General features: G+C 37.6%; 1 protein-coding gene and 1 long non-coding RNA gene across 5 annotated transcripts in view; one reads left to right on the top strand and one right to left on the bottom strand.

The window, feature by feature from the left end:
- The window catches only part of arl15a (ADP-ribosylation factor-like 15a), a 150,178-nt gene that overhangs the window by 68,170 nt on the left and 57,198 nt on the right, over positions 1-24,810 (bottom strand). For 3 of the 4 annotated variants that reach the window (XR_013796921.1, XM_079607572.1, XM_079607574.1), the window contains exons 3-4: positions 23,232-23,291; positions 7,787-7,995 (exon numbers count right to left, since the gene is read on the bottom strand). Coding sequence is in view for 3 of the 4 variants with exons in the window: in XM_079607572.1 (XP_079463698.1) it covers positions 7,787-7,995; positions 23,232-23,291 (269 nt within the window). In the remaining variant the exon portion in view is untranslated. The remainder of the gene's footprint in view (positions 1-7,786; positions 7,996-23,231; positions 23,292-24,810) is intronic. The other variant, XM_079607573.1, reaches the window with a different exon arrangement.
- LOC306995728 lies at positions 4,380-7,778 on the top strand. Its single transcript, XR_013796922.1, has 3 exons — positions 4,380-4,516; positions 4,693-4,899; positions 7,376-7,778. It is a non-coding gene; the product is annotated as an uncharacterized lncRNA (long non-coding RNA).

Below are 24,810 nucleotides of genomic sequence, written 5' to 3'. Positions count from 1 at the left end.
CACATAAAAGTCCCAAAAGGTAGAGCTTGAATGCAGCTTGATGGCACAGTTGCTTTACTTTGTCACAAATTCAATTGGTAAGCAACATGAGTTATAAATTTGGTTTACTGAAACCAGATGTGAACTAATTCACTCCTTACAGAGAGTATTTTGTACAGTCATCTGGACTGTTTACACTTGGTATTAATATTCATCTTGGGTGATCCGATCGAAAGCACTGAATACAGGTGTAAACAGGGTCCAAAATGATTAGTGATCTGATTAGTAATCAGTGATTACTCGAACCACATTCACAGACAGATGAAAATGCAAGTGATTATATGATATTGGTAGCCTAAATGCTAATCCAACCTAACCCACAGAACATCAACAGACTACCTACTTGCTATCAATTACTATCAATAGCAATAGATACTAGTCTATCACTTACTGTGCTTAAAGAAGTGCTGTGTCCGAAGCCACATACTTATGCACTGTTTTCAACTAAGAAAGCACTTTTTGACCGTTGATGAAGTATGTTCTGAAGAAATACAGATGAGTAATATCAATTCCTTGTACATACTACATTGTCCTTTGAATCGTACATTCCCAGACCAATCAAGAAAATAATTTACTGACCATGAGGAACAACTTTCTTGGTACCTGTAGCCTTTTTTGAATTTCATACAGACAGTATATTGAAAATTTAAACATACTACTCATATGATGTGCTGCTTTATTTTAGAGAAGTGTATATATTTGAATGTAGGGAAAGTTTTAAACTTTTGCAGTTACATGCAGCTTTAAAATACTCACTTTATGTAATAACTGATTGAATATTTGAAAAAAAAAAAAAAAACATGAAATGTATTTACCCCTTCTTTTACTAATAATAGAAAAGCAAACACTATAATACTTTCACACACCTTTTAATTTCTTTGTTTGCTGCTAATTCATTAGACAGAACTATAAACAGACAGTAAACTAATGAAGACAGAATGGGTTCTCTCATGTAAACGCCTTAATCGATCCGACTGAGCTCGATCGGATTGGAAGGGTTGGTTTATATTTCTTTTCTAATCCGATCAATAGGACATGTAAACACTTGATTGGATTGAAAACCGAAAAAGGAAAGTACCGCGCATGTGCAATGACGTAGAAATGGCATAATGACGTATGGTGCGTGGAACAAGCTGTTGTTGTTGTTGAATGAAGTGTCATAAATGACTGTTGTGTCATACTAAAATTCCTCTACCACTCATCATCTGTGAAGTGGAGCAGGACAACGTACCATCAGTCCTTGTTTCATACTCTCATCCACAGACGGCTGGTTTTACTTTTGGGCACGGGTAGGGGCATTTTTACTGCGTGATAAATAAATCAGCACGGCACAAAGGTTCATATGCTCATTGTCTCCTAATTAAGACCAGTAATTGAAAAGTATGTAGGAGATATGTGCAAACAGCGGGAAATTCTGTAAATTCATGCAGTGTGCAAATGTCAAAAACTCAATTACTATTTTATGCTTGTGACAAACGCGAACATCAACCCGATCACTTTAGAGTTCATGTAAACATTACATTCAGATTCATCAATCGGAATGAATTAACTCTGATTGAAACAAAATTTGTGCATGTAAACATAGCCACTGTAAAAGCCCAGCTTCCATCACTTATCGGGAGATGCAGATGATTTAAAAAAAAATTAAATATCATCTGATATCAGCTGACCACTAGATCAGATCATCCAAAATTGATCTGGAGGCTTACAGGTTGATGTTGTCAGACCTGTGATGTAACCTCTAGAACATCAGCACAGACTCTGTGTGGAACTACGGTTGATTTCCTCACAGTTGATAATACGATGTCTTCTCTATCCTAAGATCAGTTCCTCAGCCCAACATTTGCGCATTCATGCAGGGAACCTTCATAAAAACAAGAAACAGTGCATTGGGGGAAAACATCCACACAGCGTGCTTTGTTGAGGTGTTGTATCAACATATGACGCCCCTCTCTCTGCTCACTTCCTCCTTGGGCCCCAACAGCAGGAGGTTGGTGTCAACAAGGAATTCCGTCCCATGAATATTTCCCTCCTGAAAAAAAAGTTGCACACAGGGCCCTAGTGAGGACTTTACAGGTCCAACGAGTCTTTTAAACTTCACTGCGGCAATGTAAAAATGAGAAGTCGCCAACATTATGCCATAAAACGATACCGGGCAGCACTAATAACTAGCTTGCAACAACACAGAATGCAGAGTGTACACACTGGGTGCTGCTATGCTGCTAAAACCTAAACACAACTTATCTTTAAAACTATTTACCAGAAACAAAATAATACCTGTTACATATCAGCATAAAAATTATTTCAATGTACAAAACATCTAAACCAGTCTGTCTGTAAAATGCATTTAGTGTGACGTGAATCAACCACAGTCCAGAAAAGTTTCTCAACGGCTTAAGATGCTAACGTCACAACGTTCAATTGTAATTTTAGCCTTCGACTTTATGATGAAAGCTCAAATCCGGTCAGTTGTGACAGATGGCAGTGGCACTTCTGAGTAAAGAATCAGAGTCAGTTGTGTAGCTGCTCAGTGGGCAGTGATGACCTGCTGATTATACATCATGACTCAGAGTTTGAAGGGTGTTTAGTCTCTGCAGCTCACTGGGCAGGTGACTGAGCCTTTGCGGTAAACCTCATGAGTTTGGATCATGTTCTTTTAACCACAAATTCACAATAACACCTGCTATACAAAAACAGAGGACATCTTACAACCCCAAATACGCCTGAGAAGAATTTGATTATTATAATGAAATCAGATTTCATGGTGCACAGCAATTAAGAAAGTTTAATTAATCTACAAAAATGAATATTCTTACTTAGCTTGTCCATCTTTATCTAACCCTTTTCTCACATGAAGAGTTAAGCAAACAATTTGTTTGTACACGCACTGAGAGACATTTAGTATCTTTCATTTAATATTAAGTATGCAAGTTCTGCACGAAAGCACCTCAACAAGACATCTGGATTATTTATGATGGCATGTAATGCTTGAAAGGTTTGTTTGAACTAAGATTCAACTATCTGAAGCTTTTTATTGTGGCAAATCTTGAAATGTTCAGGTGCAAGCATTTCAAAACCTCCAAGAGAATGTGAAGCACTTCTGCTTCAAATATATGTGGAACAAGATCCAAAATAAAACATGTAAACATTTAAATATCTTTTAAATGAAAGGAGTGTGTGGGGCAAAAAGAGGTGAGGAAGAAGGAAGCGAGAAATGCAACTCAAATGCCAGTTCCCCTCTCAGGGATCAAACCAGTCTCGGATATCCTGCTCTGCTATTCCGCCTCTCTGCTTTGATGGGTCAATCACAACCACACTCTTTCTCTCTTGCCACACACACACACCACACACACCACACACCACACACACACACACACACAGCATGAAAGTTGAAATTAATGCTTTCAATCTTTGCATGTTTGACTTCAAAGATACAATTTAATGCATTAATTAAAGACAAAAAACAAAAATCACGAAACAAAAAGAGGTGACAAATCAAACACTGCACCTCTCTCAGATATCTAGGACAGTTAAAGGACACTCTCTTCCACACACAGATGTAAACTAAGTCAGGTCATATCCCATTCAATGCGATTGCCAAGTATGTCAGAGATAAGTGAGGATCGACCTGTGGGACTCACTGTGACAGGACACACAGTATGCCTACAACAGGAATAGAGATGACATTGCAAGCAAATAAAAGGCCTGTGGCAGAGCTCACTGCCTCTCTAAGCCAAACTCACGTGGCTCTGGAAGTGTTTGCAAACAGCTAAAAGAGGTCAAGCGCTGTGACTTCAACTTCTAAAAATAGACCAACACATGGCAAACTCCCCAGTAATGTGGTTTGCGCTGATCAGATGCAACTGACCACATTTATGAGCTTAAACAAAAGAGGGGTCTGTGTGGTCTCTCTTGGTTGACCACCAACTGAGTGAAGTCAACACCAAATACAAGAGTTTCCTCAACATGCACTCACACAGTACATGTCACGCGTGCTGTTAGTCAATATCAGGGTATCTGCTGACCGGGTGAGCACACAACCCTATAGGCTTATACACTACACAAATCAAAGGGAACCAGCGTCTAAGTCTTTGTTATTTTTCATTAGTAGTTGTCAGTAAAATCCTCTCATGCATTCCACCAGACAATGTTTGTAATTACTTTATGCCTGTTGCACAACAATGCACACTCGAGTATAGTGTGATACTCATTTCCATCGTCAGGGCCTAAGCTTTCAAAAATCTCTCCAGCATATTTCCTTATGTCAAGAGTTGGCAACAGGCTTGTCTGAAATACTTTGCAGGCTCCTTCTCTCACTGCCAATTGAGTTCTCACTACGACCACAATACATGCCTCTTCAGTTGAGAGAGTCTAGCAGTGAAACACAAGTAGAAAGTGGAGGTAGCTAGCCAAAACATCCCACACCGAACACAACCACACTGGAAGATGGCAGGTGTCACTTTCACATGCAACCACAGTGAGTAAATGCTCTTCCCTTTACTTAAGCCAGTTTCACAGCGCATGCATAAGCAGCGTGAACTGTAAGCAAAGCTTCAATGCGACATTTGACATATTGCCGATATATACTGAAACAAGTATGCATTTATTAACTGCTCAGCAAGCACAATTATGATATAAAGTTGTTTGGCGTAGGCCCCGTCCGTAGCTCTCATTCCGAAGGTACGGAATCTGCATTTCCTGGCTGAAGACGAAGGCAGGGGCGCAGCCAGGGAGGTATAGGAAGGGACCAACCTGGCGGTGGTGGGGAGGATGGAGGGGAAGGGAAGGGACCATGTTGGTGGTGGTGGTGGGGAGGATGGAGGTGAATAAAGGCGTCAGCATCTGCGAACTCAGACATGTGTAAGTACCGATCTTTTATACTACAAGTATTTAGAGCATTATTGAATAGCGAGAAGGTAATCGGTTACGTAACGATTGAGTCTTCCCGGCAGAACTTACGCTAAAGCTTTTATTTACAAATTACATGATGTAATGTTTTTTAGGAGTGAGTTATTGAGAACTACTATACCTGAATCTGCACCCAAACCCCAAAGTAGTCTTTATATGCGGAACTTGTGTCAAGCCTGACATTGGTGACTTTTTTTCAAACAATAGATTATTCTATTAAAAACAACAAACCAATATTGCAAAATATTGAGGTGATACATAGGTCTAAAGTGTCTTTTTATTATGTATCTATGTTTTATTTTCCACAAATAAAGACCCATTTGCAGTGTGACAAATACAAATATTATAAATGGGTGTAAAATGTTATCTGGAAAATATTACCTTCTTAATTCCACCCACCATTAAGGGAGCTGTTACGTAGGTGTATTATGCTGCGTTCACACCAAACACGAATAGAGCGTCAAATTCGCGTCTATCGCGTCTAGTTTGACGCTTGAACATTTTGAATGCATTTTAAATGCGTAAAAAGCAAGCGTTTGAAGCAAAATTGACGCGCGTCCGAGGCGAAATCCGCTTCTTGTGGGAGAGGCAAGTGCTAGGCAGTGGTCTGTTTGCAAGAAAGGCGGCGACATGTAAAAATACTACTGTTATTGTGTCACGAAATGTAGTTTTAAGAGTTGTTCAGTCGAGAATGTAGTTGTTTAAAGCTCAAATCTGTGGTTTATTTATAAAGATAGCGCCTATTTAAAAAATTTGATCTGACGTTTCGGAGTTGTGAGACCCAGGCGATCACCGGGCGCTCATGTAACCCGCCTGGAACAGCCTTAACTCGGCTAGTCGTCCTGATGTTTGCTGCTGGTAAACGAGAAATGTTTAAATTCACAATCTATAGCTTCGGCTCTATTATATGAAACATATAAGTTAAAATACATTAATGACTCGTTATAACGTCACTTCACCACGTGACAACAGCAAGCAGGCTCCGGTTGGCGCGAATTGACGCAGAAGTTCAGATTTTTCAACTCCGGCGGCAGGCGTCAAACGCGGAAATGCACAAAAAGCACTATAAAATCATTTGCGCGTAACGCGCCAGACGCTCAATTCGCGCCATTCATGCACTCTACACCTCATTTGCGCCGCAGGATTTTTTTTACGCGCGTAACGCGTCTTTGCTATTCGCGTCTGGTGTGAACGCACCATAAGCCTGAAAAGAAACATAAAACTATGTCTGTCAATGTTATAAAATAATTTTGATTAATTTCATGATTTCTGTTTAGGCAGTAGAAAGAAACTGTAATAAACTGTAATGCCAATTTTGGTGAATTTTTTAAAAACCTTTTTAATCTGAAAAGTTTTTGGCATGTTTGCCTTTATTGTGATGGGACAGAATAGACTCGTCAGGAGAGAGAGCCCGGGACTCGAATTTGGCTTGCCCGAAGCACAACCGTGCTATATGTCGGAGTGCTGCACACAAGGCTATCGGCTCCGACAAACTTTTAGAATTTTAACATATTTATTTAAATGTCATTTCATTTAAAATTTACAGCAGACACAATAGCACTCCCTTGCAGCCCCCTGTGCTTTGAGGCAACATGCTGTATATACATATAAGAACAGCGAAATAAATGTGCTTTCCAGGCCTTCATTTTCCAATTATGAGTCACATTTATCAACCAGTGATATAATCTGTAGTTAGCAGCAGGCATTTGTTTGGTTTCTTGAATTGAATCACAGACAACAGCTTCTGTGCTGGCTAAAATGTACCAAATGCGAGATTAACGGAAACTATCAGTATAATCAAGAATAAACAAAAAAGCTAACAAAATGTGATTTTCACAAAAACGATGGGAATCAGTTGGGCTGACAATGCCTTGTCTTTCCTTCACATAAAAAAGCACTTTTTCTCTCGCTTTAATTTGTATACCCCAGCACAGTTTATTGAGACATTCCAAATGTTTACATTATGACTGGTTTAAAGGGATTTTAGGGAAATTATCAATATGATTTAGGATTTTAGGATTAGGCAGTTTTCAGGAGAATAAAAAAAAAAAACAGGTACCATCCACAATTTATTTACCGTAGTTTAATAAGCAAAAATGTTATACAATTAATCCATGAAATGAATGTGACACTAGTGGGTTTTAAACAGCACTTTGTTTTATACCACTGCTGACACATAAAAATATATATATATTATTTATTTTCATCTTATTTATTAATTATATTAATAATTTATCAGTGATTGACTACAAATATTACTTCTTGTTCCAAATATTCAGCCTAGCATGTTGAACTTAAATGTGACGTCAAAGTTTAAATTCTGGTAACCTGTAAAAATGTGTACTCATGGTATGTACATAGATTGATAATTTCCTGTCTCGGATGCATAGCTCCAGCACCAAACTGTCATACTTATGTCCATGTCTAGATTTAATACATACTTGGACAACTTCAAGTGCCTCCTGCAGCATACTTCCTCCTGAGGAGAACAAACTTTACCGGGTTTTCTCAGCGTGTGGAAAAAGACTATTAGTCAGGCAGCCCACGTCACAGCATGTTTACACCATCAGCTCTGGATCTGTGATGCAGTTGGGAGGGGGAGCTCCACACAACATCCTATCCCAGCCCTGGTCAGTCATCTTCCAAAACTGACCATAAACATCAGCTCTTATTACATGGCAACAGGACGCTTTCCAAAAACCACGCTTCCCATTGCTCAGTCCAAACACTTCAGAGAGTGTGTACAAACAGAGGCCAGCAACCCTCAACAGCAGCGAATCACAGAGAAGATGGTCAGCACTTAACATAGAGCTATATTTGGTGTGGAAAGTTACCATACCTCCGACACAGAGCGGGCAGCTGGTGAATCCTGGTGGTTGGCGAGAATGAGGAAAGGAAGGGTGCACAGCTGAGGATGCTGCATGGCCAAGTGGAGCTCAGACCGGGCAGCCTCCATCTCTTCATCTGATGCAGCACTATTGAGGACAAACACTACACCTTGGGAACCTTGATAATATCGGCTCCAGTATTTCTTGACGGTCTCAGCTCCTAAAAAAATGGGAAATAGTAATGATGTACCATGTGACCCTCTGTTCATATACGATGATAAGTAAGCAACAATCAAAAGTGAAATATTGGCTCCCTTTCTATTTATTTTGAATTGAATTAGCTACGCCCTACAGGAAGATGAATTGAAATTTTAATTCAAAACGACAGGAAGAATGAAAAGAAAACACAGATAATGCATTCTGTAAAAAACTGTGGTCCACAAAAGTTAACTTAAAAAATATGAAGAAATTTATGAATTTAATAAAAAATAATTATAGGTGGTATCCTTCCATCCAACATCCATTCTTCAAGGCTTTTAAGCCTTGCTTCCCTTTATTTGCAAACATGTTAAATAGTTTGTATGGAAAAACTTTGATCTCTCACTTAAAAAGTTATTCATTTTTATTTCACTTCCTTGCATTCAAATTGCAATTCTGTATCCTGTTTGCTACCTGGATTAAAATTCAATTCAAACTGAGGAATTGAATTGGAATTTAAAAATGCATTCTAACTTTATGGCACACAACCCTGGTTTAAAGACATTACAAGTCTTTCATTTCTGATGCTAGTAGGTTCACATTCATAGATTTGGTCTTGCACAAATCTGAAATATTTATGTACATGGCGGTCTCACTGAACAGATCATGTAATAAATTTATTTTATTTTTTTTTCAAAAAAAAAGTCTATGACATAAATCATATTATGTTGTTACAGTGCTCCTCTTGATTTCGAAAGTTTTCAAATCTTTCAAAACGAATCCCTTATGGTTAGGATACTAAACTTTGTCTGATTGGAGCCAAAATAAATATGAAAGGGGAAAAAAAGGACATAAATCATCAAGCATTATTCAGTCACAATAATCATCAGACCACAAGTCAAGTCATGTAACTGTAAACAAATCTGGTGAGATCTTGACGCAAGTTTGTAGAAAAAAAAGTGTTCTTGAAGTCTCAAAACAACATTGTTTAGCGGAAACTGCAAGAACTAAATCACACTCATCAGAAAATAAGAATTTTGTTTGACTTGCAATAGTGTAAAATAACAGCACACAAGTCTCCTGGGGAGATGTGAAACGACAGTATGGTCATTTGCTGTGTTTTCAAACAGTTCAGTTCAAATATCTCAATGATTTGGTTCTGCCATCTCATGCGTCTGCAACAAGATTCTAGTAATTCAGCAACCGATTTAGAGTTTGAGTTGAACACTGGTCTTTGACACTGGTGACAAATAACATTCACATTAATGCTTAAAAACACATGCCACATTAACAACACAAACACAGAATTCACAAAAATATACTATTAAACACTAATGAAATTAAACTACAATTAAACACAATTAAATACAGTTAAAATAAGTGCAAATGAATACAGTACAGATGTAGATAATGAAATGAGAAAATGTATTTCCATTATATAATAAGCGATTTAATGATTACATATAATTAATTGTCGAGACAAATCGGTGTCATCACATGTATGACAAACATGTACAAACCTGTTTGTATTATCACAGAAATGTCTGCTTAATTTACCTACATATATTTCGAAGAGACTGAATAGAGTTAGAAATAAACAGTCAGTCTATCATCAGAAAGACAAGGTTCTGCAGCAAGTTTCTCTATTGAGTAAATGCACAGGACTTTTTAGGAACTACACAATGTATCTGGGTTTCTCTTGGTTGCCAACTCAAATGTTTTGCTGGTTTAGAGTCCGCATATGGTTATTTTTTAGTGCTATAAATTGATGTGCATATCTTTACATGGCACAGTAGCTGTTTTTATTACATGACTCTGGAACACTTGATTCTGATTTTGACATTCTGCAGTCGAATGCTTATGTAGAATGACTGCTAAACTGTATATTTGATCGTTGTCGGACAACCGATTCCCACAGCTGTACATTGCAGCGCTGCACTGCCTAATTCTTTCACATCACAAAATAATTTCAACACATATGTCAATTCATTTATTTATTTGGCAAATAGCCATGTAATAAGCAGGATAATACAGACAGACAATCGTAATGGGAAAACCATATCAGGGCTTATTGTGAAATAATGATCCTCTTACTGTAGTTACGCCTTGGGTGCAAGATCACTGTGAATGAGTCCTACAGAAACATGCTCACAAGGTGAATCATCCACTAATCTCTCGTCTTCATTTACACAAAACCTCATAGGTTTGAGGGCATAAAGCTTTTTTTTTTTTAAAGAAACTAATTTTATTCAGCAGGGATGCATAAAATGTATCAAAGGGGACAGTAAAGATATTTATAATGTTAAAAAAAGATTTATATTTCAAGCAAATGCTTTTCTATTCATCAAATAATCCTGAAAAACATAATATATTTCCACAGAAATTTCAAGTATCACAATAGGCCTTATTCAGAGCAGCGCCATGACAGTTATGAAAGCGAGGCTGAGACGGATAGACCGTGTTTTCAATGGCATCCGCTGTAAAAAGCTGCATAAAACTTCTGGATTAATCATAATTTCTAGATTACATCAAGTCTGGAGTTTTTGTCTACTGAAATCTACTGAAAAGATATGTTTGCAGTGTTTCGTCAGCAGAACAATTAAAAAACACATTACATAAAAATAGTACAACCCACTGAAGAGATGTCTATCCCTCACAGCCTCGCTTTTATTCCCATTAACAATCAAAGATAGTGCTGCTGTGAATACGTTCTATTGTTTTCAACATAATAATAAGAAATGGTTCTCGAGCACCAAACCAGTTTATTAGAATGATTTCTGAAGCATCAAGTGACCCTGAAGACTGGAGTAATGGCTCAGTCACAGGAATAAATTACTTTTTAAAAAATAACGGTTTTCTATTTGAATATATTACAAGTTTTACTGTATTTTTTATAAAATAAATGTAGCCTAGGTAACCAAAGACATAAAAAAAATCTTACTGATCCCAAACTTTTGAACTATAGTGTACATCAAGTACATACTGTAAGAACCTCATTTCAGACTTCGTCCAGATGATTCACGACATTTGCTGTTTCCCAAAACACACTTGGAATAACAGCAACAAAGTACACACAAGCTGACTGCATAGTGTGAAAGTAAGTAGAAGTGTCTGCCAAATATAATCTCAGGCAGCATCTGATGACTTCTCCTTTTTCAGCACTGATTTTGGGGCAAATCAGTCAAATTCTTCTAAATGGATTTAAACATGGAGAAATGTTCAACAAAGCTGTACACTACACTTAAGTTACTGCTAGATGAAATCATAGTCAAATAAGACAAATTCTTGATAAACAAAATTATCTGGAAATATGTACATTCTGAGGAGTTTTCTGTTGTGTTGAGTGGGTGAAGATAGCAAATAGACCTGGTCATCTGTTTGGATCTGTGCACATGTCCCATACCCATCTATCATCATACTGACATCTTCTGCCACCTATTGGTCAATGGCTCTGTCAGAAAGTCAAATGTAAATTTGATGGGGAAACATACTCAGAAAACCAGTCCTTGATGTTTCAGTGAAGCATCTCAAGACATATTCTGGTTTCTTCAGTACAGAATAAAGGGGTACACGCTATACATGATGTTGCAGGGCACCATTATGTAAGACATATGTGAGACTAAAAATGAAATTTAGCAAAAACAATCTACTTCTCCCAGGACCTGTTATCTTGACCTGCCAAAAAAGATGCAGATATGTTGAAACTGTCTGTCTTGGCTGCTTTGTCTGTCCACATCTCCATGGTATAGTGTTTCATCTTAACTCATTAAATGTCAATCATTTCAGTCTGGTTCACATCAGAAAGCTTGAGTTTCGAAATGCCTTTCCACAGCTCAGATCCAGGTTATGGTATTTAGCTCGAAACCATCTAACCACAGGCAGCAGACAATACAAACAACCAAGCATAACAGAGTCTTGGGTTTCTTTTCTCTTTAAAGGGGACATATCATGAAAATCGGACTTCTTCCGTATTTAAGTGCTATAACCGGGTCCCCAGTGCATCTACCAACCCAGAAAACGTGAAAAGTGACAAGTAACTTTGTTTATGTAAGCCTTTCTCAGCAAGCATGTCAAAAAATAAGCATATCAGATTTCGCTCCCCTTCTGACGTAGGAAGGGGATCTTATAATTATTAAGATTATATTATTACCATCCCTTAATGTGCCCTTAATCTGGATATAGTATATCCACCCACGGCGCCACCATTTGGTTTTCGCAAGCGACAACAGTGTAACCAGTTCTAACGTAATGGCAAATGTTCGAGCAAAGCATGCAAATTGTTCGGTCTTTGGCTGCGCGGACAAGCACAGAACACTATTTGACCAAAACTGTCACAGATGAGCGGTCTAATAAAGACCTCAGGGAACTGTCTTGTGTAAAAGTTCAACATGACGGTGCATGAAAGTCAATGAGATGAATCAATGTAACAACTTAAATTTATCCACTAACCATTCAGAAACGTCCAGGTGCAGTCACTCTGTAAGGCTGCATTCCGCTAATGGTTATTTCTGAGATTTTGGATGAGTACGATTATTTGCGTGTTTTGTTATTGCCGCAGTATCTGAAGCTCGTTTAAAAGATCGGCCATCTTCTGAATGGGGCGGGGAGCGGCAGCTCATTTGCATTTAAAGGGACAGACACAAAAGTGGCACGTTTTTGCTCACACCCAAAAAGGGGCAAATTTGACAAGCTACTTTGAAAGGGGGCATAATAATATGTCACCTTTAAATATAAATGAGTAAAATTCTTATAACATTTGAAAATATACTAAAATAGAAAACAGTTCTATTAAATTATAATAATATTTCACAAAATTATGTTTTCATTGCATTTAAATCTTATTAACAAGAAGTTATTATAAAGTAACTTGGGTTTCAGACTAAATTTGGTCAGTTCACATTTTTTGGTTGGCGGAGAAAAAAAGAGAAAGCCAATGTTTCATGCAACAGAGACTGTAATAGTGTTTATGAGTGGTGCAAATTGACTGAGATTTCTGTTCTGCTCTGGAACACTGGAAAGATAGAAAACATGGACGAGTGATGCAAACCAATTGACCAATCACATTTGAAAATGCTGTCCCAACCCCCTCCTCAATGCCGGATCAAAAATGTTATTGTGATATCTTGTTCCAGCTAATCAGAAGAGCTTTTCTTTACAGTTAACACTATACGATATTTTAACATGAATAAATGGATGCATAAATGAATTAAATAAATGGAGCACCCATTCAAAATTGTCATCCAATGAAATGGTTGGCAATATGATTCTGCAGGGGGATAGGATAAGACAGCAAAGCCTACTCTTCATAAACAGAGAATGATTAAGAGAATGAGAAATCTATTTTTACTCTACTTTTCATCTGCTGTCCAGCTGGTTTAGAAAGAGTGACCTTCCCTCTGAAAATGCGAGACATATCGACATCCCTCATGTCATCATCACCATTGCTATCTAATGGAATTTTGTGGAAACCAAATAACAATAGAATAACAGTAGCCACATATTGCATTTAGTCATTAGCGTTGCATTAGTGTGTAATCATAAAAAAACCCTGACAGCAGTATGTGCCATTGCAAACTACTAGTTGTAGCACTCAATATTTAAGAATAATGGACAAAACCACTGACTACAGACTAATTTGGTTTGGCAGAAGCAATTCAACCCTGGCAGGACATCCTAAAAAAAAAGTACAGTGCAGTCCAAACGTCTGCGACTACATTGAAAACCTGGGATAATTTCCTTTATACCCATTTTAGGGTTCTAAATGGTACATCCTTCTTCAGATGTGCAGAACAGAAGAAAATAGATAACCGACAAATCTAAATTTATCTGAATTTGAAACATCTTCCTCAAAACTTCAGCCTCTCCAAGTATTTATTTAATGACTGACTGACAGACAGACAGACAGACAGACAGACAGACAGACAGACAGAGAGAGAGAGAGAGAGAGAGAGAGAGAGAGAGAGAGAGAATAATGACAGTTACAGAGCACCTGTTTTCCATTAACTCCATGAAATGGAAGCTTTAGCGCAAGTTCTGCCTGGAAGACTCAATTGTTACGTCACTTATTACTTTCTCATCTAAGCAATCATATTCTAATACTCGTAGTATAAAAGATCGGTCCTTACACATGTCTGAGTTTGCAGATGCTGACGCCAACATTCGCCTCCATCCTCCCCACCACCACCAGGATGGTCCCTTCCCATACCTCCCAGGGGGTCGGCTGCGCCCCTGCCTTCGCCCTTCAGGCAGGAAATGCAGAATCCGTTACCATCGGATTGAGAGTTACGGACGGGGCCTACGCCAAAGAACTTTATATCACAATACTTGCTTGCTGGGCTGATAATAAATGTATGCTTTGTTACGTCATTTTGCCTCCCGAGTCTTTCTGGTAGAACTTCATAAAACTAACACAAGAGCTGGCAGGAGTGGCAGAACAGCAAAAATTATACAATATAACATTTAAGCTTAACATTTTAGCTAAAAGCTAGTAAGACTAACACTCATAAAGTACATTAGCTCCAAGAGTAAAATCCAAGAGAACTGAAATGACTGAAAGTTTCAAGCAGTTTTTTTTATTATAATATGAATAAAATAAACATAATAAAAATGCAAAATAGAAACATTTTCAAAAGTGGTCAGACTTTTGGACCCCACTGTACTGTGATTTGTTTCCCTAAATGTGTAGAACAAAATAAAATAAGAAAAACATCATTCAAAACATTATTTTATTTAGATAGAATGCAAAGCACTGCAATTTCCTTTTTATCCAGATGGTATGAAAATTCATGCTTTCCAAATCTAAGTGGTCACCTGACTGTAAGATACTCAAGTACAAGAAGGGTGATAACACAGATGGCTCTAATAACTACTCACACACTGAAATACGCATGCTGATTCAGTCATTGACATTAAGAGTTTAGTAAAAAAAAACAAAAAACAATCAGGACACTGTTCGGTCTGTGCCTAAAAATGAAGTGGTAAGGAAATGAATAACATTGTCTGACATTCACAGCAAGGGCTATCATCACACATAAAGTCACGTCTAATCTCGTTTGACGTCAATGTCACTGGAGAGGGCACATTCACAGACTCCATTAACAGATGCCTCTTCACTGTGCCAGTCATGCCTCACACCTAACGGACATACTGCTAACACACACCGTGCATCGCTGGCCTTTGTGTCAAAGGGGTAACCGACACGGATTGCCTCTTGCCATCAGGGCGGATTATTACACGGATGAGGGAAGCAGTTTGTTAACCGCAGCAGGATAACAGACTTTAGGCCACGATCTGTGTGACAAACTGCCGACATGTCACTATGGCAAATTCTCACTGTTCACATTCAGAACGCTCACATTCACATTCATCCATCCTGTCATTCCACAGTTTATACTGCACCAATCTTTAGAGATGTGTTCATTCTCATGCCGCCTGCAAATCATGTCGATGTGATAATATTAATGGGATGAATACTGACACAAGTGGGAAAACTTGATTTTTTTTTGACGACCAAAGGTCAATTAAAGAATTATGGATGAAGTAAATTGGATAATTACATTTTAATTGTGAATGCTGACTATACATTTACTAGTTAAGAAAGGAGTTTCACTAACACCACAACATATGGAGTGAGACATTTTTCCATCTTTTCAAGCATTAGCCTCTGCTCCAAACAGAGATTGCAATTACCTTGTCATTACATTTTTCTTTTTCTTTTTAACTCTAAGGGCTGAGACTTTTATAATAGTTGCTAAATAAAGACTGCAGGGTCTTGCCACAAAAGACAAGGTTTTCAAACCAAGTAGTCTAAAAATAGAAATTAGTAATTTTACTCAGAAAGGAAGCATTAAGTTGAGTTGATCATAAGTGACAGTAAAGACATTTACTATGTTAGCATATATATATTTTATGTAAAAATATTTCACAATATTACTTTTTTACTGGATTTTTTTATCAAATAAATGTAGCCTTGGTGAGCATAAGAGGTTTCTTTCAAAATCTATATTTTTTTAAACGTAAAAACCCCAAACGGTAGTGTACATTAATTACACAACACATGAAATACTATATGATTACTATAATGAGTGGGTTTGAGAGCCTGGTGCAAGTCAGATATGGTGTCAGAATATAGTTTTCCTGGCTCTTGAGAGAGAAGGGAAGGGCTTGACAGTTGTAAGCTTTGCGGACACATGGGAGGGTGTTAAAAAATGCATTACTCAATTTAGCAGCGGAAACACACAGTCATAATAGTGAGTCAGCCTCCTCTGCCTTTTCCGCTCCACAACTAAGTTAGCTTTGCAGATGTAGTTTAGGTTAAGTAAGTGTCTGTGCCAGGTCCAATGGGATGTTTCCTTCCGAAACACTGGGTGAATGGAGGGACAGTAGACTGCACCTGCACCTAGTTTACTTTGAAAAACTACATGCAATCAAATCTACAGAATTAATGTGGGAAGTCTTAAAAAATGGTCTATATGTATCAATATCTAGTGATGTAGATATAAAAATTTTCATATGGCTAAATTCTGTAAAAGAAAATCCTAAATAAAAAACACAGCCTACACAATAAAAAAAAAATCAGCACCGGTACTTTTAAATGCTACAAGTGAAATTAGGCACTACAACAAATCAATATTCATTTAGAGATTTGCATAAGATTGAATTTAACAGTGTTAGTAAAAATATCTTAAAATGAGTGTTAAATGACAGTAAATGTAATCTAAACATAAAAAATAAGGGAAATGAGCATGCACAATTAAATATCAACCAAAAATGATTAATTAAAACAAATACTGATATAGTACCGATATATTGCACATCCACAAAAATACATTATGAGGGTATATCAAATTTCCTCTCTCTTGCTGCTTAAATTCAAGTGCAGTCTAGACCAGCAGATGACATTTATCATGTTCTTTGACTTGCTATAGCCACTTAGTCACTACAGTTGCTTAAAGTGGATCAAAAAGGGCAGAGATGATTGAATACTAAAAACAGAAAAATAATACTATGTAATAGTAGTAACGTTGTAAATTGAGTAGTTTTTCAGCAAACTACTTATTTACTCTTACTTGAGTCATATTATTTTTCTGGGTCTGTATGAAAGGTGTTTTTTGTGAGAACTGGTGAGAATGGCACGCTTGGCCTTGTCGAGGATAGGGCAAGAGCACGTCTGCAAACAGCAGCATGTTTGATGACAGTGATGAAAGGCTGTAAGGAAAGTGTATGTGGAAAGCCCTTATATGGAGATTTGACAGTTTGACTGTGTTTTATGCAAATGACTAACCTCGTGCACGCAGCCACTCATTTAGAATACTCAAAATTCACTAACATCCGAACGATGTTAAGAAAAATTCATGTGCGTATAAACGTGTTGTGAACTAGGCGGATATTTTTCGTGTGAAGTTACAAATACAGGCAATTATTAGTGAATGAGAACCATTGTTTCTGTGTAAACTACAAAAAAAAATTTTTTGAAAACGGTGATGTCACATGTTCAGTCTATAAGTGCGTAGTTTTTCTTTACAAAGTAATCTCGCCAACTACTGGCCAGGCATGTACCGTATAATACAGCGTTTTAATCGTTTTCGCAGATACGTGTGAACAGGGATCGCTTAGACAACATTGTCGTCTGTACACGAAAAACGTCAAGGAAAACCTTTCAGTTTTTAGTACATTGTTGTTGTGTCAATGTACCCTTAGTGCATTCCAGTAAATTATTCATGGGATATATCGTAAATTTAATCAGGAGAGCAGTCCACACATGCTCAGCATAGGTTGTCCTTTTCCTTCACTGCATTTTTTCCTTTTGATTATTTTCTCTAATTTCCTTTGTATTCCACTGTAGCAGTATGAAAAAGAGCTCTTGCCATAGATATTCTTGTTATACCATATCACATTAAAATACTAAGCGTTACATTAGTCTCCTGACGTCTGAAAATCGAACATGAAGGAAATTTTCCAGCTCATTCAGTCAAACGGACGGATAAGAATTGTATGTAAGGATTATGATTTCAGTCTTTATCAGTAGAACTTTTCCAAACCGGAAGTGCCTCTCATAATCTAAACCGGCTCATCAGGAATAGAGGATAGAGGTGGATCTTGAGTGGCGTGCTAATGCTGGGTGATATCCAGATGTTGTGCATCCGTTGGAACAAATTGGCTGCCTTTTCAATGCGTTGGTTTACGTCCGGCTCTGCGTCACCGTCCTGTGTGATCACGCTGTACACCAAGTATGTAAACCGGTCTATATCAGTGAGCAGCTGGTTGGCAATTGTAATTGGCATAAGTAGATCTTCGTCTTCCCCGCTCATGTGCAAAACTTGGGTGTTTTTGATGTTGCAGACCGATCTCAAGTGCAAATCTTTGTAACCTAGTGATAATTTGCTGTAGCTTTACCCGAGACTCTGCTAGTAGAGCAATATAATCTGAAAAGTCCAGATCGGCCAACTTTGTCTGGGTCTGTCCATGAAATGCAGCAGTCATTTCCACTTGTTGTGCTCCGCATGACAGTCTACGGCGAGCAGGAACAGCAGGGGTGACAAAATGCTCCCTTGCCTGACACCCGTCACGACGTAAAAGATCTCAGATGTTCCCGTGTTGGTTTGCAAGCAACACTTTGAGTTATGATAGATGTTCAAGACTTTCCAGAGTGGTGAACGCTGTCGAATGCTTTCTTGAAGTGAATGACATTAACAACGAGAGGATGTTGAAAATCAACACACTGTTCAATGATGTTTCACAGTTCAATATTTGTTCTGTGCAGGACCGGCCATGCAGGAATCCTGCAAGATCTTCTCACAATTAAAGGGGACCTATTATGCCAAATTCACTTTTGCATGGTGTTTGGACATAAATGTGTGTTGGCAGTGTGTGCCCTATAGTGATAAAAATCCACTCACTCCTTTTTTTTTAATCCCCATAAATCATAAGCAGTGTCTCCCAACGACCTGTTTTCAGCCATGGGGCTGGTGTGACATCACAACAGCCACAGGCCCCGCCCACGAATGTAGACATACACTGCCGTTTTAACATAGAACCACCCTGATCGAGTTCACAGCGAGTTATACACATCCGCCATTGCTGCACTGACGAGAATGTCTCCAAAGCGTTATAGATGTTGTGTGGCTGGATGTATTAATCCACATAGCCCGAAATCTGAGCCAGCTGCTGAAGACGAGGTGGATTCATTTTGTTTTTAAAGAAAATGCTCCCTCAACTCTACCGAAATTCGTTTATGTACTTACACACTTCTTATACTGTGTTTACTCCGTTCTTACAGAGATTTTCTGGAGTAAAACTGACGCTTCATCTTCTGTGTGATGTACAATAAACTTTATTAAACTCATCAGTATATTTTTAGCCATCATTTCTGAGCCACAAAAAGTGACAATTTAAACATGCTGTAAAAAATTATATTTTGGTATTTTTAAGCTAAAACTTCACATACACACTCTGGGGACATCAGAGATTTATTTGACATCTTGTGAAAAGGGGCATAATAGGTCCCCTTTAAGCATCAACCGTGTCTCAGAGCCTTACTAGCAGGACAGTGCAAAAGGCCTTTCCTGGCACTGACAGTAGCGTGATACCACGCCAGTTACTACGGTAAGTGATGTTTCCGTTCTTCAGAAACTTCACAATCATGCCTTGGCACCACTCATCTGGTACATTTTCTTCTTCCCAACATTTATTCGTCAGGTGTGCTTGTCAGTTGCTGTCCAACACTAGTTCCGCCATGTTTTTAGAAGTTCTACAGGAATCTGGTCTTGACCTACTGCATTGCTGCTCTTCAAAATTTTTTTAGTGCTTGCTGTACCTCATTAACTGTGATTGTGTCTGTTTTCAATTGCAGTTCTGGAGAGAAATCCCTGGGGTCAGAAACAAAAGTGCTCTTTTGGCTCAGGGCAGGCTGGTTCAAAGTCTCTCGGAAATGCTCCACCCAGCGCTGGTCTTGCTCTTCTTTTGTCAGCAGCATTTTCTCGTTCTTATCACTGATGGGTGCATTAACGTTGCTCCTTGTTCAAGTCAGTTCTTTAACAATCCGGTACAGTATTTTCATGTCATTCTTCAGCACTGCTTCTTGCACTGCCAACTAAGGACCAAATAACGGTCTTAATAATTGTTTTATTTTTATAAATATATTAAAATCTAAATGAAGAAATATTTTGGGCCTTAGTTTCAAAAAGGTTGAGAACCACTGATCTAGATGCACAGCCTAAGAATAATAGTTTCACCAAGAATGGAGACATCTCACTAGGTTATATGCATCAATGACCAAAGGACGGCAGTTCATGGGGCAGCATAAAAACACATGCACAACACATCTTTAACAGCTGTATTCCCTTTCAGGTACTCTGCAAACTTTCAGTCAGAGCAGATGTGTCCTGCTCCAGGTGATACATCAGCCTCATCTTAAAGAACACTGGAGGCCGCAATCCATTAAAAACATCCCTGTGGGCTCTGACCTCACCTACTGGAGAAGCTTCATTTCACGGCCCTCCATATGCATTTCAGATTTAGTCAGGCCTCCCCATGGTTTACAGTGTTCTCTATCCCTGTTGTTTTTCTTTAAGTGAGCTCTTGATTCTGTTGCATCGGTAGGGCCACTTGTCATGATACAGAGTGCACCTGTAATGTCCCCCGCGTCCCGCAAAACATATAAATCACTTCAAAGAGCAGCTCCCCTAACATTCTCATAAACAGAGTCGGGCTCTGATTTATTTCTCTCTCCACAGACCTCTTTCTGTTCAGCAGTCCTACTACAACAACAAGCATCTTCCAAAATTGTACCTGTGGCCTTGTATCCGGTCCAAATGAACCATCCTGTCAGATTGGTTATCGTATGTGTAAAATACACAGGTTTCTTGTATACAAACAATACCGGATGCGCGCGCATCCAAGAGGCAAGACCGCTATATGTTATGCCGAGTTCTGTAAAAGAACATTGTAATTAACGTAGATTTCGCATTGTTTGTAAATTCTTGTTGACTCAATAATAAACTGCAATTTCAGAGTTGGATCTGTTTGCTTGTGTTTCATTTGCATATTAATATAACATTATGTAAAACGTTAGTTAGTTGACTAGAATGAAATTGTCCAACTAAGTTTGCGAATAATAAAAACATGACATACCCTATGCATTTAAGCTAGTTTACAGCACAACAGCTCCGCGTCATCTCTGCTTCTGCTGGATATAGCCGTAAAGACTGTTGCTTTCTGCCTCTTAGATGCGCGCGCATCTGTGTGATGACGTTGCACAGAAACCCGTGTATAGAGAGGTTGAAGGAGACTGAGATTTTGATTGACAATTTAAATATTAAATGTATATTAGGTAAAGATAAACTCTATGGAGTTGTCTATGGATGTCTAACATGAATAATGTGTTATGCTATTCACAAGCGTGAAAAACCGAAACTAAAACAACTTCTTTAACTATATTGTACAGAAATGTCTAATTCAGCATTTTTGTCTAGTAAAAAAAAAAAACAGAACTCTTTTTTGTCTTTCAAAAAAAATAAAACAGATTATGAAATCGATGGAGATGAGACAGCTACGTAATTATGACAGAAGAATATTTTGTATCGTGCATATAATAAAAATGATTTATAATAAACAAAAATACATATTTTCTATATCTTATATTTTCTACACTTTGTAATTTGTCTTGGTCACATTTGTCTTGTCTACATTACATTTATACAGCGCTTTTCTCTGCACTCAAATCTGAATGAATGAATGAATGAATGAATGAATGAATGAATGAATGAATGAATGAATGAATGAATGAATGAATGAATGAATGAATGAATGAATGAATGAATGAATGAACTCAAGTTCGAAATTTGAGCAAAACTGCTTTAAATATTAATCACAATGAAATGGAAGTAGTGAAAGATCTTTTCTTTCATATTATGATACATTTGAGCGTAAATATTGGGCAGGGCTTGTTTCTGCCTATTGGTTGTTGACTGGATTTTTAGATGTGAGTGTTGCACTCAAAAATGGAGGCAGATGAATGCAAGCTTGGAAAAAGACTATACGTCATCAGAAAGAAGTGTTGTTTCACTAGATCAAGTTATTACATTTTGAATAAAACACAACATCAAAAAAATTAAATTAAATTAACCATGCAGGGATAAATCGTTCACAAGTTTAATAAGATGCATTTTAAAAATAGATTTGTGGAATTTCATTTTTCTTCTTTTTTGTATAGAATATATCTTGAATTAAGTTTTTTAAAATAATTTTTTTACTGGGAGGTAAGAGTAGTAATGTAACGGTTCTCGGTAAAAAAAAAAATTTGAATCGAACTTCCACACGCAGTTCGGCACGCATTTGCACCTCGGTTCACCTCAAATCTGATGGCGCTTCTATAATAATTTATGTAGTCATCACCCGGTGTTCATAGCACGCACACGTTGCCATCTCAGTTTAAACTAAACTCATTTAAGTCTTACCAATTTAAACATTTGAGAGCAAGACGCAAAAGAGAAATTGCGCACACTGTGAGATGATGTACTTATCCGAAGCACATACATGCTCAGACACCGCGCAAATATTGAGTTCTCTTTCAAGTCTTGCGCTTGAATGGACAAATTCACACAAAAATTATGTCAACATGCCCGTCTTGATGAGTATCCAAGCAGACAGTCTGTTATGCCTCAAGTTAACTTATACAGTCGAGAAATAATGCATATGTAACAGTATCAGTACTTTGGATCTGTGCATTATATCTTAAAGGGACAGCACAATAATATTCCTGCTGTCTGTGTTGGTAATCAATCTAAATACAAGGAAATCACTCACTGCTCTTGATTGAATAGCTCTTGTAACTTTAATAAGGATTAATCTTTCATTTATACAGTTAAATATGCAATGTTATTTTATTTTACATTTGATTACTATATTAAATTTCTGTACCTGAAAATGAATGTTAGACATACCTGAAAAGCACTGTATATTTTATGTGTATCTTTGCTTTATTGTATTTATCTGTGCTGTTGCTTCTAGTTAGATTATTTGTACTTATGTTCTTAATTTTTATTTGACAGTAGATACAACCGTGATACAAACCAAACCGTGAGCAATTTGAACCATTACACCCCTAGGTAGGAGACACTGAGGTAAGCACCACTTCTTAGAGTGCAGGTGGCTAAACTAAGAGATCTGTCCCTGAGACTACTGGATTAGCATGGCAACAGTTTATTCTCCAGTACTTGGAGAGGAGATGATGAATCTTAGTCTATTTGTTTGTATTACCTCCTAGTTCCTTCACATTCAGTATCGCATTTTTGAATGGCACTGCCTTGATGCTGAAACCTGTGGAAGAAAACATGATTTTAAAATTTGCACAAACTTCACTATAAATTTCACAATTTACATTCCCACAGAAAAAGTTACTAGCCTGACTAATATAAGTTCAAACATTATTAAAGACAAGTGAACAGTCAGCAATACAATAAGAACTAATAAAAATTTACAAGCAATAGCACAAATTAAATAAACATCGATTTAAGTTTTTGAGTAAGGTCTTACAGTTAGGGGATATACGGTATACAGTGCTGGTCAGAATAAATATGATCAAAGATGGCTGTAAAAAATAAATCTGAATTGTTAATCCTTTTGATATTATATTTTAAAAAATTGCAAAAATCTAACCTTTCATTAAAATCAAATAATTGTACGTTGGGGGAAAATCACATTATGAATCAAAACAAAAATGGGTCACTGAGCACAAAACCAAGCATCTGCAATGGCCATCCCAGTCCCTGACCTGAAACCTATACAAAATGAGTGGGCTGAACTGAAGAGAAGAAGCACCAACATGGATCTGGGAATCTGGAGGATCTGGAGAGATTCTGTATGGAGGAATGGTCTCTGATTTCTTGTCAGGTGTTCTCCAAACTCATCAGGCATTGTAGGAGAAAACTCAGAGCTGTTATCTTGGGAATAGGAGGTTGAAAACATATTTAATGAAAGGGGGCAAATAATTGTTCCCAGCGTGTTTTGGAGAAACACATTTATTTCATAATGTGATTTTCCCCCAACTTACAATTATTTTATTTTAATGAAAGGTTCGATTTTTGCAAATTTTTAAAATATAATATCAAAAGGATTAACAATGCAGATTTATTTTTTACAGCCATCTTTGATCACATTTACCAAGGGGCAAATAATTCTGACCAGCACTGTATATCTAGGTATTTTCTACATTTATCTGTTTGGATAAAAGAAAAATCTTTTATTTCCCATCCTGCCCAGTAATGTCCAACAAACAATGTTAATATTGAAGGCTATGAAAACAAATATAGTTCTGTCATGACAACTCTCGTGAGATTGGCATGGTAATGGATATGGCAATGTAATGTATCTGGTCTTGGCGGAAAATATCTGCTACGCTGCCATTGGTTCTGCGGTTGATTATTGCTGCTGCTGCTGCTACAGAGCAAGTACAGCCAATACATTCACAGACATGCTGCTGTGCACATATTACATAACGAAATAACCCCTGTAGCAGAGGTGGAGCTGGGGAAGGTGGAGGGTTTCTGAAAGCATGCTGCAAACGACTAATAGCAAACAAAGCCAAGTATTTGAAATTTGAGCAGCAAGCTCATTGGCCACTGATGCCACAGCAACCAATCAGTTGCGCTATGTAGATAACGCTGTGATCATTAACAAATTGAGTTAAGGACCTTTTAACCTGCACCATCTAGAAATTTAATTTATATTGAATGTAATGTAGGCAATGCAATATATAATGTGCAAAAAAGGGGGTTAAAATCTCTAGCTTTGAAACAAAAATTCACAAAAAATTAAAATAAAAACAAAAGCAAAGACT

The sequence above is a fragment of the Phoxinus phoxinus genome, assembly GCF_949152265.1.
Source record: "Phoxinus phoxinus genome assembly, chromosome: 3".
In the NCBI taxonomy this organism is placed as follows: domain Eukaryota; kingdom Metazoa; phylum Chordata; class Actinopteri; order Cypriniformes; family Leuciscidae; genus Phoxinus; species Phoxinus phoxinus.
This window is presented reverse-complemented; position numbering and strand designations above follow the sequence as displayed.